Below are 19,368 nucleotides of genomic sequence, written 5' to 3'. Positions count from 1 at the left end.
ATATTTCTGAAAGCTCAAAACTGAGTTTGCTCTGAATTTCAGACTTGGCAAAAACATAGGACTTGATAAGTCTTGTCCATGTTTATTTTAGTCTGGAAGTTTTTGGCACTGAAATAAAAATTCTTTGCAGTAAGTGTGATGACAGTACTTAACATTTCTTGCCTGTTTTTTACTACTCCCCTTATCCTCACTATCTGCAAGATAAATTATATTTTCTTTCTGACTTGATTTCTCTTGAAAATAACTTGTCTACTGTCTGTAGGACCCAGTGGCTGCTGCTCACTCATACATGACAATAGAACCCACTGCTCTGTGATCTGCAGTGAAGAACTCCATTCAAGGCTTTTTCATGGTAAGTAGAATGCTTATAATTACCTAGTATAGCTGGGTTGCATGCCTTCTGTCTCCTGAGATATTACTGAATTAGGTCAGGAATTAGGATTAGCTTAAAGCCCATGATCAAATGGTCAGTTTTTTTTAAATAAAGGGGTTTGCTGGAGAGTTCTTGAGACACACCATGAATTACAGCTGGTGTGTATCAGTTAGACAAATGCAAACATTAGTGAGATACAGGATCTGCCCTGCTGCTGTTAGCTAAGTACAATATTATGCTCCTTTACCTTCCTTTCCTGTCCATTTCCTCAGCTCCCCTTCAGGTTAGCATTGTTCATGACACTCACCTAGTTTTGATCTTACTGCTCAACACTTACCTAGAGAAGCTGTCACTGAAGATTACTCCCCTTTCATAACAAGACAAAAAAGTATTGTGCACCTAAGCAATTGGTTGGATGTAACCTTAATTCAAAACCAGGATATACATTTTCAAACCCAGGATCTGTCCTTTTCTAAGTTGGGGTACCTTTTTTTTCTCTGCACTTGACTGTGAAGAGAATGCAATGTACATTTATCTTCCTTTTAAAAAAAGCACGTAAGTTAAAAGAGGCTTCTGTCTGAGGAGCACCATGACAAAGCAATTCCCTGACTCCCGCTAAACTAAGTCATAACTGTAGTTTCAATGGTGATAGAACAAATAACATCACCTCAAAGCTGCAAAACTGCTGCACACACTGTACAGAGCAGCTCACATGATGCAGTTTATCACTGCATGATATCATTCTCTGTTCAGTTTTCTGATGTACATCGATACAGCATTACTGATACAGTCAGAGTATATTCTAATATATCAATGTTTTGTCTTCCTGGTTTAGAAATATGATGGGGCTTACAGATTTGGTCCTTGTATCTACCTTCCTCTCGGTTTCCATGACATCTGAAACATGTAAGTCACATTTTAAAAATACTTGCTGATAAGGTTTGTTCTGTACAAATGCGTAGGCTGTTTCCAAATTGGTGGTTTTATTTTTAAGCCTAGTGAGTTCACCTCAAGCCAGAAATCACAACTTAAAATCTAGCTTTTAATGTATAATAAAATGCAGCAAACACTGTCCATTTCTATGACAGCAAGTCTATTTTCAACTTCTGCCACTTAGCACCTCTGCAAGCAGAAAGAAAAGGGTCTGCTTGAAAGAATTTGGGAGTAGCTGGTGCTCCAGTTCCCAGCTGGGCACAAACTCCAAGAACATGCTTTAATTGCACTGAGCAGCATGTATGCATATTCATCCTGCTGAATCAGGGGTGGTGTAAATGGGCGCTGTTCTCCACAGAAATGCTCTTTAATGTCCTAAATTTGGGGGTGTTAATTGAAAAATGCAGTGTAAACATAATGTTTCCCTGCCCAGGGGGAATGTCCAGAGCAGTAAACTATTTATGATGGGCCAGCTCTACTGACTCAGCTATATAATGCTGACCAGGGACACAGTGTTGTACAGTGCTCATGTACTTCTATTCTTGAGCTGAGATGCTCATTTATCTGAAAAATTCTGTAAGATATGACCTCTAAATATTTCTCCATATTGTCAATTTTACGATAGGAATGCTAAGATTCAGGCAAAGTATATTTATTAAGGTGCCAAATTCTGCTGAAGAATTTGGCAAAATTATTTTCATGGATGTCATTGAGTTAAAATGAGGCCTTTCTTTTTCAATGTCTTCCCTCTCCACACTATTTTTCCTCAAAGAAATCTGTATTTCCAACGTGTTCTACCTTTGGTGGGGCAATGTTGCATTTTCTGACCCCCCCAATATGTCCCAGTGTCTTTGCAAGGCTTGCAGGTGGGAAAACTGTTAAAATTATGGAGTTGGGGTTCCTCATACTCATAGCTGGCTAATTTAGGAGCCCCAAATTAGTAAGTGAGATGACAATATCAGTGGAGATGGACCCCTTCTTTAGAAAGAACAAGAGCGGAAGTGTCCATCATGTTCAGACTCTCACCTCCTGATTTGTGCACCTACATGTCTAAAGCCACCATTGCAAAGTGTCATTTTTGATAGACACTGTCTGTTTTGGTTAGCTGTTTGGTTATCTACTCTCATTTTCATGCTCCTTTATCTACTGCAGCTCCTCTGCCAATCCCAATCTTTGTTCTGTCACCATCCTTGCTCATACTCCCATCTTTTCCTTCTTAGAATGCAATTTGACTTCCAGATTGTTTGTTTTCAGTGGCCAGTACACTATTCAGGTACCTGAGCCCTTAAGTATTTGTCAAAATTGCTTGATTCTAGTTTCTCTGGGCCAATTTCAGTATTCAAAAGTAGAAGTATACCCAGCTAAAAAAAACCAAATTAAAAATTTAGTGTCTTAATCCCAGATTTTCTTATGTATGAGCACATGTGGTTTATTTTTCTAAGCTTCTTTCTTCTTCTTATTTGTCTCAGTTACTTCTGTATCTTTTCATCTTCCTGCCTTTTCATTGGATTCTTCCTTTCAGGCTATCACATTGCTTTCATTTTTTTCCCCACCCCATTTTCATGAACTTCAGAGAGAAGCTGTTTTTTGTGGTTTTATTTTATTTCATTTTTCTGAAGTATCTAATATACAGACTTCCTTCTTCTATGATTTTTTTCTTCCAGGAAAAAAATCAACTTAATTTCTCTGTATTAAAAAGGAAGGAAAAAAGCACTCATCTATTGCATAAATAAATATTCATTATACTGAAGTAAGGAAAAGATAAATATAATAAAGCCAGTATTTTTCTTTCTTTTAATTATTTTTTAAAATAAAAACAGTATTTTAGGCAAAGATTTACATAATAAACTCATTGTAAGAAATCACTATTTTTTCAATTAAATCCTCTTGATTTTTACTGTGTCTCCACTTAGAACCTAGGGGATCTGTTTGTTTTTTTGTGCGTCCCACATTAGTTTCTGTTTTTGGAAACAAATGGCTCCATAACCCAAAGTAAACAGAATTTTTGATGAAAAACCATCTGGTGAAAATAAGCTTGCTGTGTATCATCTCCGGAAGCTCTAGGAGGGTAGAGGGACATGACTGGGCCGCTGATCCAAGAATGCCAAGTTCTCTGTCTCAGCAGACAAAGGTTTAATTTATCTGAGATTTTAATCTTTTGCTCAATTGCAGTTGATCCTATGGAAGGTGAGGCCTTAGTTATAAAAGGTCCCAAATGGAATTCATCAGTGAACGTCACCTGGTATCGCACGGATACTCACAAAAGAATTCCTGCGGAAGAGGAGGGATCACGAGTGTTTTCCGTAGAACGATTTCTTTGGTTTCTGCCAACTTCTAGAGAGGATTCTGGAAACTACACTTGTGTAACACATTTGTAAGTGCTACATGGAAAGTGGAAGGTGTAAGACTGGCAAGAATATATGTTTCGATAATATATTCTAATTAAATTTTTGGACATGATGACTTTTTTTTATAAGTTTTCACCCTGCAACTGCTATTTTAATGGCAGATCATTATAACCAAGCTGTGACTGAAGTACAATAATCATCCACATGTTTATAGCATGACACACATTTGTTATAAACATTGATATATTCCATGTAAAAATGCAGTCACTGACATACCTTATTCCATTTTTGAAGTTCAAGTAATCGCACAAAGTCATACAACGTGAGTGTGCAAGTGCATTCATACAAGCCAGGAGAATGTTTCCCAAGTCGGATTCGTTACCCAAATGACACTCGAAGAGGAAAAATTGTTTGTCCTACCATTGATAACTATAAGAATGCTACTATTGTCCAGTGGTATAAGGTAAATAAAACCCTGATAGTGCCGATGTAGGTCAAAATACTGAAAAACTCTTTGCAACCAAACACATTTTTCTTTTCCAGGACTGCAAACCTCTTCAGGGACAGAGATACTTCAAGAAAGAGAAATATATTTATATTGAGAATCCAAGAAGGGAGGATGATGGTTATTATACTTGTCAATTTATTTATACCCATAAAGGAAATGTGTTTAATGTATCAGCAACAAGAATTTTCATAAGTGGGGGTAAGACAATAATTCTGTAGCTTGCTAGAATTAAAAGACTAATGTCAACTTAGAGCAAAGGAAACTACTTTTGTACATTAAAAAGAGAAAGCATTTTGGTTGGTTTGTTTTATCATCTTATTTAAGATTTACATCAGCTTTGTTAGATGAATTTTGTGGATGGTCACCCACATAGAGAAAGATGGGATAAAGTCAGACCTGGTCTCATTCAAATTTTTGTTTAAAAGATTCTGATGACTCTGGTTAGATGCTGTGCTTGATAGCGTTCTCTGGTAGCACATTTCTGAAATGAAGGATCTCCTCAGTGGAATGCCACTATGCTCTGCTTTCTACTTATTGAGGGCAGCAGAATCTGTGGCTAGTGAGGACTGTCTGGTGATCACTAGATCAGTCGTGTTGATGGCCTACAGCTTAATGCCTCTTCGTCCGTCTCAACCATTTAACATTTATTAGATTGTAGGACTGAAAAAACTTTTAAATTTGTCTTTAATGAGACAAAATGAACAAGATATATATAGAAATAGAAAATGGATGATCTCAGTGATTAGTTTGTCTCTGTGATTTTGAACATAGCCAATATGACTGAGATGTGTGGACTTTGAGTTGCCTCTGGGATGCAGTCTCCTCAGGAAGGCTTTGTATTTGGATGGTGTTCAGCAAATGGCACACAGGAATTTATAGTTTCAGATTGAATCAACTTGCAAAAGTTCAAAATGCATCTTCAGTTCTGTAATCAGATCAGAAAAATAGTCAGAAAAACCTCTCCTTGGGGGGTGGTGGAGGGCTTGAGTTTGGCTCATGTAGTTGTTTTGTTGCTGTTTAGTTACTTTGTTTTTGTTTTTTGTTTTTTTTTTTTTTTAAGGTAAGGTTCATTTGCAGACTGAGCATCAGGCCTTTTTGCTCTGGGGAGGCACACAGCTTGTGGGCAGAGTGCAGAACTGGAGTGTGGGAGCCTTGGATGCAGTTTTTGCTGCTGTGCCCAGATCTCAGTAGCAGAGTTCATTCTGACTATTCTGAGCTGGACAGAAGACAGCTTGAGCACAGACCTAGTTCAGGAGCTGGGAAATGTTGTGCTATTCCTCCTTTTCTACCTGCTGCTCTACATGATCACAATCATGCTTTCCATGACACTTCTCTGCCTAACAATTTTTGTTAGAATGTACTTCCATCAAAACTTCTCTAACTGTTCTGGAATACTGTTCTTCTTGGGTTACAACAAAAATTTCTGGGTTTTATTTGGCTCAAAGGCATTCAAATTTATAAAAGCCTTTGTAACATCCAGACAGATCTTGAAGTTCATCTAACTTTCTTTTGAAATCATTGCAGAAAGAAGAGATCACAACATAACATGTGAAATCTATCTGGGTCTGGCATGTCTGCTCCAGGTTTTTCTAAACTCAAAGTACTTAATGACAACTTTGAGTTTTTATCAGACCTTAAAATAAGTATGCTGATGAGTGGAACTGTTCTGTTTTATTAATATTAGAGAGTTATGATGTACATTCCTGTTGCGTTGCAGATCCATGCTGATCCAGAGGTGTTTCTGCCTCTGAATGCTGGCAGCTAAGAACTTAGCATAGTCAGGCAGCTGGGAAGTTACTGGCTCTCTCCTGACTTCTATTTTATCATATCCAGTCAGTCTGGGAAGCAGGGACTGAAATGTGTTCCTACAGAATTTTTTGGGGAATACGTGTTTCACAGAGGAGCCTTGAGATGGAAAAGCTTAATGAGGAAAGGGTTAGAAAGCATTATATTTGGAGTTCAGATACTGCATAAAAGTATGTATTAGCTATTTCATATAATGGATATGAGTAATTTCTCAAATGTCTCTTAATAAGACTCCAAAACAGTTGAGAAACCCCAAAACAGCTGAGAAACATACAAGTCTGTAACAGCATTTGCTTTTTTCCCCCACTTAGCAGCTAATATAGTACTTCAAAACCTGATTTTTTTTCTTACTTTCTATGTACAAAGGTACATAGATGGGGAATAAATACTGAAAATATTAACATGTACATACTCCCCAGAGATATTTGGTTGTGGGAATAAAACCAGATGATCCCAACAGGTATGTGAAACACTGTTAGTTTGCAATTTTGTTTTGTGATCATAAAATATTAATTCTACAGATTACAAATCTTATCTTACAAAATGCATTTCCACAACTTGTTAATGCATACTTTCTTTTCCTCTTTAATTTCTAAAGTAAAATACTCACCTCTACCACCTCAAATCATATTTCCAAAGAATGAAGATGTAGTAGAAGCAGAGCTTGGTGAGTACAAATTTTAATTTGTTTTTAAATTAACATCTTGTAATGGTCTAGAAGATGTGTATCTTCAAGAAGATGTAATGATGGAACTTCTCATCGCAGTTTTGTACCATAATATTTACCATATTTAATTCCCTCCAGGCACAGAGGTGTGAAGTTAGATATAACTGATGTGTTATTTAGGCATTAAGTGAAGTTTAGGAAGATTTAATTAACTTGTTCTACTCTCACTGGGATACAGTTGGATTATTCACAGAGTGAATCATTACATCTCAGCTGAAAGGTGACAGCTTCCATCCACTTCAAAGAGGGCTGTGGTTAAATCCCTCAAAACTGCTTGATGGTACCCCTAAGAGGGAAGGATGGACTATTCTTGTGGCTAGAGTTGCTCCTTGCTACCTTCAGTCCCCACGTGGAGACAGTGCCTGTGTCTCTGTTGAGGGATGAAGGAGAGCAAGGAGCTGGTTGCTGGCTCTGAGGCTGAGGAGCACTGCCTGTCTCATACCCAAGTTGGCTAGCAGCGATCAGACCAGCCTGCTTGGAAGATCTGGGAGGGCTGAAGGACAGGACCCAGCAGTGGATTTAGGCAGAGCAGTTGGACAGCCCATAATGTAGGGCTTGCTCCTGGCTCCCTGCTGTCCTATTGATGTTCTCAGCGATTCACATTCATCCTGGTTAGCTTGCACCATCAGGACAAGGTGTTCCTGGTAGGAGTGAGACTTGTCCAGGGTTTGTCTGCAGTCAGTGAGAAAGGTGGAGCTCTCCAGCAGAGACTAAACCCATCAGAAATCTAAACAGGTAATCCAGGATCTGTATGCCAGGGCAAGTGGGGTGAAGCTGTGGGCCAGTGGGAGAAGGGATTGTACCTACCACTCCTCTGCTTCTGTCCTACAGCAAGATTGCTTAGGCAGCAGACACTGCAGGGGTCCTCAGCCCCCTCTGTGCCATGTGCTGGGCTCAGAGACTTGTCAGTTGATTCTCATTCCCATTATTTAATTCCTCTTTCCCCCATTTGTTTTGTTGCTCAGAAATTAGACGGTCTCTGCTCGACGATGAGCTTTCTCTAGTGAGATGGTCAGTGCCCAGTGCTCTGTGGGCTCTGCCTGTCACTCTGATAGTGCTTACACAGAGAAAATTCACTTTGCATTTGAAACACAATTGCTGTACTTTTGTTCTATTGTTCTTTTGTCTCCTGTTTGCAAAAATGAAGGGATTTCCCCGTGCTCCCTAATACCAATTCACGATCTAACCATAAGATTTAATATTCTTATCTAAGACCTGCTTAGATGCAGACTTAGATGGAAACAATTTAACATGCTTAAATTATACTTTGTTTTGGTGCAATGGTGACCCTTACTTTGGAATAAATATTTCCTAATGGGGAATATTTAATAAGTAATTTCCTGTTTTAGTTTTGCTTGGACTGGCTTACTTTACTTTTGTCCAGCTTGAATAAAATCCAAGATAAGGCTGCACACAAGTTGCAAAATAATATATACTGAAATTTAATTAGATTATTTATGTGTACATTTTTGTGTTAACATTCATATCTATTCTATGTTCCTCACTAGCTGATGATATGTGTCAAGCATCACAAGTTAAGGGTATATTGTCTTCATCATAGTAAATATAAATAATCCCTTTTGTAATCCTTGGTGTGCTATTAGATCATTTGCTGAAAAATTCCTGTTATTTCTTTTTGTCTCTTGTATGTATCATTTTGTCAGCAGTAGTTCAGAAAAATATGTCAAAAATGTTATGATAAAACTCACAAGTTGTATGGAGATTTGTAGGGAAAGATGTTGTGAGGAAAATATAATTTTCCTTGTTTCTCATCAAGGAATGTTTACATCTCTGTATCTTGATTAGGTGCTGCTTTGTCTCTGAAATGTCAGGCCCGCCTGGGGATTAAGAAACAGCCACTGGCTGCTGTCAGATGGGATGTGGATAACATCCCAGTGGAACGCCTTGTTTTTTCAAGATTTCATGAAGAAACTAATTTGTAAGTCCACATAACACAGAATAATCTTTCTTCTACACAAACTGTGCCTAGCCATTGAAACCAATGGTACCATCTCTTTCCCTTTCTCTTTCTATTAGTTTTGATGATCATGAGCAAGTATACTATGAAGAGACAACTTTGAATATTACTGAAGTACAAAAGGAGGATCTGCAGTCAAATTTCACATGTATAGCATTGAACACAATGTACAACACAAGAGTCACAGTGACATTACAACTCAAAGTGGAATCTAAGGGTAAGATTTTATTCATTTTGATTCTTTACAATTTGAACTTAGTTTGAAATATGCTGGTGAGTTTATTTTATTATTTGTTTCAGACAGTAAAAAATTTTCAGTTAATAAGAAACAAAACCAGCCTGCTTCTTCCCTACATGTTCCAGCCAGCTGCAAAATTCTCATGGCTGAGTCCTTGTCCTTGGGGTTGGGGAGAGAGGGGGACATTATTCAAACAGGGTCAGCAAGAGATGAAATACACAGACTGTGATTGTATCAGCTCTGTGATAAGAATATCCTGTTTCTAGGGTATTTCTCCACTGTGACAAATAAAACTATTGTCTCTAGTGTAAAAGTGGCAGAAAATAGGCAAACTTTAAATATAAGGGTTTCAGCTGCTGGTTTGCCAGTTTGTGTGCCTTCCTTACTATACTGCATCCACTGTAGTGCCCTTTTTGGACTGCATGTTGTGAGAATCACCTCTTCAAAATCACTCTTTATCTTCTCTGAGTGCCACTGTGTTCCCTCTGTGCCGCACAGAGGTGTGAGTAGCACTTCAAAGGCTATCCGTTGGTTTTGTTTTTAAATTCCTGGTTCTAGTAGAACCTGAAAGAGAAGGAAAATCCAGGGCAGTAAATGGTGGGGACAGAGATAATCCTTAGCTCATATGGGAATTTTCTTTTTTAATAGGGATAGCCAGATCCCTAAGCACTGTTGCCAACACCTCTGAATCTGATTCCTATGGCAGAAAATGCTATTTTCTCTGTGAAGGCTCAAGAAGCAGCCCTGATCAATTGTTTCCTTTCTCACCCCTTCAAATATGCTTAACCACCAAAAATCATGGAATCATAGAATGGTTTGGGTTGGAAGGAACCTTAAGGATCATTTAGTTCCAAACCCCCTGCCAAGGGCAGGGACACCTTTCACTAGACCAGGTTTCTCAGAGCTCCATGCAACCTGGCCTTGAACGCAGGGATGGAGCATCCACAGCTTCTCTGGGCAACCTGTTCCAGTGCCTCACCACCCTCACAGGAAAGAATTTCTTCCTAATAGGTAACCTAAAACTACTGTCTTTTCTCGAGGACTTTGAAAGTAAATGTCAAGAGCTTTAACAGTTTTCTATAAGAGAGTGTTGGAAAGAGTAAAATCCAGTGTGCTGTGATCACAGGGTGTGAATGAACCCATGTCCTGCTGTATCCTCAACTGCTCATGGCTTTCTACAGGATCATGGCTTCAAAGCCTGGACAAGTTTCCTTGCTAGCCTAGACTAGAAGAGATGTAGGTGGATTGTAACTGCAGAATAGCACCCAGCAGGAAGGTGGCAGGAGATGTTTTGGTTGGATAGGCGAGTTTGAGTGCAGCATTACTCAGGAAGCTGGAAGTACACCAGCTTTGCACTGAAGTACCCGAGTGTGGGAGTGGACTTGCAATGAGAGGGAAGGAAACTGAGTAACAGTTTTTGTTTATTAATACAAATCTCTTGTTGGCCCCATATTACAGACTAGGTGAAGGAGAACATATAGCATATCCTGTATTCATCCCATGAAATATTGAGTCTAATTTCTATCATAGACAAATCTTATTTTGTTTTTTATTCAGAGGTCTTCAGCAAATATTCATGAAAGCTCTTGGCTGTGACCGTGCTTTCACTGCTACTCTTTTTGTATGGATATCTGTGCCCTTGTCCTTACTGCTGCTGTTGACAAGGTGTCTGCCTGTGCTCCTCAGCACTGTTGGTGTCAGCAATGCTATGTCCAGAAGTGGCTGTGCTCTGCTTTAGTTTTCTTCACTCGGTTCTCTCACAGCTCAGCAATATTTATGCTAAAGCAATGTCTCTTGTTTCTGAGAATAATGAAAATGCTATAGGATTCACTTGTGCCTCCCGTCTTGTAAATGTGTAATAAGGATGTGCACACTCTTTTTATTTTTGTTTGTTTTGTTTGTATGTTTGTATTGATTAGGGAAAAAATTCCAAATATATGATTGTTCCTTAGTGCTTCTCCCAGCGCAACTTGTGTCTGCTAGCTACTACCCTGTTAATGCTTTTTTTTGCACAGTCATTCAAAGCAGAGATAAAGTTCAGCCCAAAGCATCATCTCCGTTCTTCCTCAAAGATGTTTAATGTCAAAGCTAACCTTTTGGCTCATGTTTTGTAGACTGATGGGGACAGGAACTCTAGACACAGATCTCTGCCTTCACTGTCTGGAAGCGTATCCACATTAGATGCCAGAGAGGATAGAAAAAACTGCTGCTCTTCTGGAGTTTGTCAGGAACTCCTTCAAAAGTTGCTTTCTGACATGTTTTTTCTGGCATTTCCAGTATTAGTCCTTCTGAGCTGATAGTTCTGTGTTCCCATTGCTCTTGAATATAAATAGAACATGGCTTACTCATGAGCTCAGCTGCTAAATGATGCAGTAAAGTCAAATGGAACAACAGGATCTATTCAGCCTTGTTCAGGGGCTAGTGGCACCTGCCCCCACTGTGCTGAATGTTCACTAGTGAATTAAATTAGTGAATGTTCATTAGTTAATTCCAGAGAAAGAAGAGTATAAGCCAGCATTACTGGGAATTGAATTTGCTCTTCCAGGAAGACACCTCTGTGGGGGTCTCTGACGCATTCCAAACTGCATGGGCACATCGCTTCTTTTCCAGCCTTGGTCTAATCAGTGCAAATATAAATAGCAATTTTTAGGTTCATAATTGCAAAAGTTGATGTTGGAACCTGTTTCTTCTCCAGATTATAGAGACTTAACGCAATGCACCAGTAATTGTAATGTGATGATGAGCATGCTGTCAACAATTGTATCAGTAAGAAACAACATCACACTCTGGTGCTTGGGTCAGACCCTCTGGGTAGTGAAAGGGGTTTCCTTACTTTGTCTGTGTGTGTATTGACCAGGAAAATGGATCCAATACTAAAATTTGAAGGGGTCAACAAGGATGAAGTTCCTTCATAGGCATCATGTGATACTGTTAAAAAAATGGTCAAATTTCACTGTAGAAGAAACTGATTGTTTTCTTACCCAATCTTATTGGAAGGTGTTTCCTCCTGATCTAGTTCTGGTGAGGTAAGCTTCCTCACAAGCCTAACATTTCTTTTTCCCTTTAAACTCCAAAGAAATAAATGTAAAGAGTGTGAAAATCTTGTTAAATTTGCCTCACAACCTACCAGAGGAAAGGGAAAATGTGTTTATAAACTCTTCATTTATATACCTTTTCAGCAGAATTTCTCAGGCACACTCTCCACTAGACCAAATCTCTCAACACCCCATCCAAGCTAGTCTGGAACACTTCCAGGGATGGGGCACCCACAGTTCTTCTGGGCAATCTGTTCCACTGTTTTACCACCTTCAATGTAAAGAATGTTTTCCATATATCTAGACTTAATCTGTCTTTGATAAGTCTTCATCTCTGAGGTAAATATGGACAGATTCTAGAGCTCTTCCATAAGGGAAATTGGAACTAAAGCGGGTGGCTCCTTTCTATCTCAATTTCTCTTACTCATCATTGCTATTACATGCTCCTTGACCCTCTTGAAAGGAAAAGGCAGGAGAGAGCATCATCTGACTTCAGCATTGTTTATTTTATTTCTGTGACCAGGACGTGGTCTGTTTTCCTGCTTGTCTAGTGCTATCTTAGTTCTTATCTTGCAGATTTCATTACTTGCACATGCTCTTTATATCCTATTTGTGCAATCATGCCACAAGCCTCCATTTGTCCTTTTGTGGATTTTCATGCGTAGGCTTAGATGTCTCACAAAATGGTTGTGTTATTACCAGTTTTTAAAAGTCACAAAGGACTTAAACATCATTGTCAGCTGTGGTTTTTAGCATAAGTAGGTCTGGATTCAACAAAGTGAATATTAATTATATACTGCATTATATGCTTCTAGTTCAGGGGTCTGTGTGTTGGCTATGCCAGCTGGGGAAGGAAGAAGATTTCTCATCTGTTTTGAGCTCCTGAAAGCTGTAACAGAAGTAAGGATAGAGGCTAAAGCTTCAGCACACTGGTTAACTTCTCTGTGGCTAACAATATATTCCTCTGCTTTGCAGAGATACTTCCTAATGTCCTCCTGATCACAGGATCTCTAGTTTTGCTAGGTGCAATAGCACTCTCAGTGATCCTTTACCAGTCCTTCCGAGTGGATATTGTCCTGCTGTATCGGGAGATATTCCAGCCCTACTCAGTCAAGGATGGTAAGTAAGATTTGAGAAAGAAAGTTTAAAAAGAGGAAATTAGCAAATCATAGAGAAAGTAATTTATTTGATAGTTGCTAACTCATGACATCTGAGCCTGATTCTTCTCTTTCTTTCTCTTTCACCTTTAGTAAAGAGAAGTCATACATAGTTCTGCAAGTGCTTTACATTCCCTTGTTTTCTGGGTTTTGTAGCACTGAATTACATAAAAGAGAGATTCAGTCTTGGTTTTGTAGTTTTATTAATGAAAGTATTTTCCATAAAATACTGAATGACATTGAAAATCTGATTTACAGTGCTATTAACTGCACTTGTTATGTGCTCTCTAATGCAAAGGAACAAACTTGATAACTAATGTGTTAAAAGCATATGTTAGAGCAACACAGTTTTTGTAGGCCAAAAAGTAAGATACCAATAGTCTGGAAGACATTTTTGGAAAAATACATCCCATCTAGCTTTATTGGTTGCTTTCAGCTCAGGATTCAGACATCTAAATTTAGTTGTATGAATGAAAGTGCACACATGCAAGTTTCCATCTTAGACATGAAACCTGTGGCTGGGTCCAGCTGTCTAATCGTGAGCAGTTGGTGCTGCTCGGGCTGCCTTAGGGCTTCAGTGAGACTGAACCCCTCTGCAGGGGGCAGCTGAAGGGCAGGCAGTGCCTAATGACATGATGAAGTACATGTTTTTAAGAGACCAAATCCAGCTAAATGGACAAATTTTAAATCTGAAGCTGACTCTTACCACAAATATCTGCATGGTAGATATCTTCAGCTGATCTAGTTACTTGTCATTAAAGAGGAAAGAAGTATGCTTTTTAGGACAGTTTGCATGTAAGTATATTTTATGATTAAATTAATCAGACTCTGGAAATAGACATTTCATTATTATTACAGAATCACAGATTCACAGAATCAATGGGGACCTCTGCGATCATCGAGTCCAATCTATGACCAAATACCATGTCAGCTAGACCGTGGCACTCAGTGCCATTCCCAGCTGTTCCTTAAACATCTCCAGGGATGGTGACTCAAACACCAGCCTGAACAGCCCATTCCAATGCCTAATCATCCTCTCTATGAAGAAATTCTTCCTAATGTCCAACCTAATCCTCCCCTGCTCCAGATTAGCACTGTGTCCTCTTGTCCTGTCACTGCTTGCCAGGGAGAAGAGGCTGACCCCCACACCTGGCTATAATCTCCTTTTGGGTCATTATGGAGAGCAATAGGGTCAAACCTGAAACCTTCTGTTCTCCAGACTAGATAACCCCAGCTCCCTCAGCTGCTTCTCCTAGGATCTGTTGTTAGAATGGTTTGAGCAAGAACCTCAGCAAAAAAAGAAAGGACACAGCCATTTCCACCAGAAAGAAAGAAACATTTGGGATTAGAATAAAAATGCTGTAATGGAAAACTTAATTTAGAGAAATGAATCAAGGAATGAAATAAATACTTGACTTTGTATTTGGTTCTCATTGTAAGACTGTTTCCTAAGAAATGTGATTTTCACTCAGGAGTATGATATGTTGTGGGAATGATGAATAAAGTCTTCAAGATGGAAGAATTTAAATGGAATATCTTGTGCTGAGAGACAAAGCCTGTTAATAGCAAATTGTATCACTGAAAAAACAAACGCTGAGCTTCATGGCTATATCATGCTAATATGCATTGATCAGTTGAAATCTTACTGCGTATACTTTGGAATGCAACCTTCACAATACAAAGGCCAGGTTCTCCAAAGCTACAAACACACAAGACAAAACAATTGAGCATGGAAAACACCAAATATGCACAGCCTTTAATTTCTGAACATGCACCAGATGATATACATTATTCAGATTGGCCAGAACTGCTTCTTAGATCTGTTTCAGTGACTGATATTTTTATTTCTCTCCTACTTTTTGCAATAGACAGCTCTAATTCATGTTAACACAATACTCCTTTCTCTTGTTTTGCCTTATAGATGGGAAGATATATGATGCATATGTTATCTACCCCAAAAACCACACCAGTGAAGCTAATTTTGTGGAATATTTTGTTTACCAAATCATGCCAGATATTCTGGAAAATAAATGTGGATATACATTGTGTATTTATGGGAGAGATATATATCCTGGAGAAGGTAAGTTTCAGATCTTGTAATGCACTGAAATACTTGTCAAGCTTGAGCAAATTGTAATTCTCGTCCCCTTTAGGTGTATAGGAGGTCACTGCATTCCAGACCTTGAAGCTCATCTCCTCAGCAGCCATCTGCCTGCTCTTTCAGGCCGGGTGTCACAGGGGCACTCTGTGCTTTCCAGTTCTTATCATCTTGGAATGCACAGGAAACATGACCCTGAGTGTGACTCTTTTAAAAATACACTTGCTCTTTGGAAAATCTAACTCTGTGCAGGCGTTATCTGGGCAAAGCCACAACCAAACTGTGCATGAGCTGGCTTGGCTGACTACAAGACTGGGAAGAGGAGAAACCCATAAACTCAGCCAAACCCACAAACTCACCTGAGGAAACACCTTTGCTATTATCACTCAGGGGTTTTCAACCTTTTATGAGGGTGTTAGAATCACAAGAAGTTCAGCTTCTTTTCACTGACGTGTTCTATTTTCCCTTCACACAATTCCCAGTATTAGTTCAGGAGAGAATTGGTATGCTTTATTTCTGCTTTCTTCTCTTTCAGGATGAAATCGTGTTAATTAATTGGCGCTAATTTCCATATAGACACCCTCCACACTATCACATATGATTGCTGCCACCTAGGTGCTATCTGCTCTCCTCCAGAGCTGACTTCCCTGTTTCTCTTGGGCCCTGGTTCTTCTGTAGACTGGATCTTCTCTCTCTGTCAGTGAGCAGGCATGAAGCCTAAGCTGGTGCATTTTCTGTTTCACATTTCTGAAATCATCTGCACTGGCCAGGTGTTATCCATCTGCCCTGAACTGAGGCTGAAATCTTTTATGTCCTTCTCTTCTGGAAAGTTGTGAAAGGGCTGCCTCGCCTTGGGAAAATGAAGGTAAAGAAAAGCTGCAAAAGTTGTTGAGCCAGACCATAACCAAATCCAGCACAAGGAGCTACAGTAGCTCACAAAACTGTCAATGCCAAAAACTTACACCTCTTGCAGTGGTGTGACAGCCCCCAGCAAAGGAGAAGAGGGTACACATGGGGCTGGCTGATGCATCTGCAAATCAGATGGTTTGTTAAATAATTGGTGTGTTGGATTTCCTCAGCTGCGCTCCCACTTCTTCTCTTTTGGCCCAGCATCACAGTGACCGTAGCACTGATCAGCTCTCCCTAACATGGCAGTGGGAAATTCAAATACCTTCAGTTGTGCTGACACACAGATGCCCTGAAAGTCTGAATCTACCCCTGCAGGGTGAAGCCAACACAATGCACAGATTAGTGTATTGCTTAGGACACAATGACTCAGGACAATTCACTATAATTAACTCCAACCCCACCTGGAAATAAGCCTCTTAGACACAAGTCACCCAAAAGTCTCCTAATAACTAGTTTTCATGGGTAAGTATTGCAGGATCACCTCTCAGGCATTAAACTTAGTACAACACAATTCCTTACATGAAGACTGTTGATCAAACACAATTTTGTTACAGTCAGATCTACTGAATTTGACCTTAGGTCACTGGAATAGAAATTCCTAACAATACTTAAAAGCAGTGAATATATTAATGTTTCAACTAAAAAAAAATTTGAAATGAGAGCTTTTTGTTTTGGGCTTCTTGCTTTTCTCTCCCCCTGCCTCACTGCCTTTGGTTGGTTGTTGTTTTTATGTCTTTTCAAGGGGTTTAGGGAATAAAGTCTTTCTCTAATAAATAAACAAACTGTATCAGACTGAAGTGAGATACAGAATTTTTTTCTGGTTACAAAGCAATGAAAATGGAGTTTCCAATCTCAAAAGAATTTTAAAAGTAATATCAGTGTCTCATCATTTTCTTGTACATTGCTAGATGCAGCCAGTGCGATTGAGACGAGGATGCAGAAGAGCAGGAGGCTGATCATGCTGCTGACACACCAGCTGGTTAATTCTAAAGAAGATGCTTATGATCAACACATTGCTTTATACAATGCCCTCATTCAAAATGACACAAAGGTGATCCTTCTGGAAATGGACACAATTGGGACTTATGGGAAGCTTCAGGAATCTCTTAGGTTTATTATTAAGCAGCAAGGCACCATCAAATGGAAAGAGGAGCACACGGTGCACCCACAGTCACCCAATTCTAAGTTCTGGAAACAGGTGAGGTACCATATGCCACTGGCACACAGGCCCTCACACTTGGCTGGCACCAGGTGAAGAACAGTGCTGCACCATCAGGATGGAGTGCAAGCCCACAGCTGTTTTTCCTTTCAGAAAGGAAAGGAAATGACTGTACAGTCTGGAAGTCTGGCTGTGCTTTCTGAACTTTTTTTCAGCCGTTCAACTGAGTAACGATGGGGTAAATTGATGGAAGATGTCTAGGAAACTGAGGGGATATTTTGCAGGTATGAGAGGTCTAAATAAATAATTCTAGATTTTGTGGAGAATTTTGCATGTCACAGAACACCAAATATACCTATATTCTTTCTATATATAGTTGTATGTATAACAGAAAGTTATGATTGTGAATAACTGAATGCCTTGCACGTTGAATTAATCTTTCTAATGCAGTTGATAAAATATAAATGCCTTCTATATTATTTGATTACAAAGTATAATGTGTATTTTGCAATTATAAAGTATAATGTTATGCTTTTGTTAACTTTTATTTTCTGACACTTACTCATTTTTGATTGAATAGTGATACTCACAAGATGAAATTTTATTTTTCCTTAGTATGGATGCCTCACTAAAGGGCCTTTTGAGACTGATGTCAATACAGCATTAAGGGAAAGAAATGCACTGATATATCTATATATAAAAATATAATATGCAGTGTTACAGGAAATAAATGCACTGATATATACATATATATGTATTACATGCCTTGTTAAGGGAAATGAATACACTGAGACATATAAAGGTATTTTATATACACTTTAAAATATTTTATATACCTATTAAAATGAATCTCACACAAATGGGAAGTTTAAGTCTTTCTGGTACAATAATCATGCTGTTACTATAATTATCTTCACACAGAAATAACATATTAAAATTTAGGATGTTCTTTTGATACACTGACAGCATTCCTTTAAGCTACCAAAAAAAATAGACTGCTTGTTTACAACAAGAATTATACACTTTTTCCCCGTGCTTTGGCCTCATGTGTAGTTACAGTTTTTTATATTTCTGATAGGAAATCAGATGTAGTGTAGTTATACTCATGTGTATATACTTTCTTATTTCTGATAGGAAATAACCTTAAATGCAAAGGTCAGAGCCAAATCTCCTTCTAGTTCAGGGGAACAGGAACAAGATGTATTCTAGTACAGGTATCCCTGAAAATTTTTATCTTTTTATATTTTCAACCCCAGGATGTTCTTACTGTCAGAGAAGGCTTAGTTTTCAGCTTTAGACTTGCTACAGAATAGACTTAAAAAGTGAAAATTAGATGCAGAAAACTAACTCAATGGTAACTCATTGTTACCAAATCCAGGATTAAAAGCAGGCAAATTCTTTCCTTTTACTCTAAGTTTTTATTGAATAGGGATCTTCAGACTTATAGATAGCTATTTGGAGTAGAAAAAATGTGCATAAAATATATGTATAGATATTTTTCAGCATTCAGTTAAAAGATCTATGGCACACTAGACAGTTTTTCACTAATGAGTTGTATTTTCAAGCGTTCATTCACTCATTGCTCACTTCACCAAACTATAAAGCATCAAATGTTGCATTTTGTAACTACCTCATTAGATTGTGTGCAGTGTTGAGTCCTGTTCCTAAAGATACCTCTAGATGAACCTTACTGCCTCTGTGCAGGCCCCACAAGATGGATTCATGCCAGTGTGAGACTTGGTTTATTCCTACAGTACCATTTCTTCCCACAGGGACCATGCCAACACTAAGGCATATGTAAAAGCAGGAAAGCCTGTTCCTATAAACTGTGAAGATTTTTACACATAAGTGACTGAGCAAGACAGAATATTCACTTCCAAGATTATCACAGGATAAGTTTTTAATACAGTTTGAGTCCTGGACTTGTAATGAACAAGAAAGGATGATAAGCAGGTATCTTTGAAGTGAAAAGTCTAGGATGACTTTTGAAGCTGGAAAGAGATGAGGAGAAGGTACAATGAGGAATTGCACAGGATGAGAAATGAACCAAATTACTCTGAAATATACTGATGTGTCATTGACTCCTGTTAGCCAGGCAT

At 38.7% G+C, this 19,368-nt stretch overlaps 1 protein-coding gene across 1 annotated transcript; it reads left to right on the top strand.

The window, feature by feature from the left end:
- The first annotated feature begins 277 nt into the window (after nt 1-277).
- LOC115902900 (interleukin-1 receptor-like 1) lies at nt 278-17,365 on the top strand. The gene is made up of 11 exons (XM_030946824.1): nt 278-352; nt 1,209-1,279; nt 3,479-3,680; nt 3,949-4,117; nt 4,198-4,360; nt 6,567-6,635; nt 8,502-8,634; nt 8,733-8,890; nt 12,922-13,065; nt 15,025-15,183; nt 17,019-17,365. Exons 2-11 carry the CDS (start codon nt 1,213-1,215, stop codon nt 17,363-17,365), a joined length of 1,611 nt encoding a protein of 536 aa, XP_030802684.1. The 5' UTR covers nt 278-352; nt 1,209-1,212.
- The last annotated feature ends 2,003 nt before the right edge of the window (nt 17,366-19,368 follow it).

Source organism: Camarhynchus parvulus, chromosome 1 (genome assembly GCF_901933205.1).
Source record: "Camarhynchus parvulus chromosome 1, STF_HiC, whole genome shotgun sequence".
In the NCBI taxonomy this organism is placed as follows: Eukaryota; Metazoa; Chordata; class Aves; order Passeriformes; family Thraupidae; genus Camarhynchus; species Camarhynchus parvulus.
The sequence above is the reverse complement of the archived record's forward strand: the minus strand, read 5'-3'. Positions and strand labels throughout refer to the sequence as shown.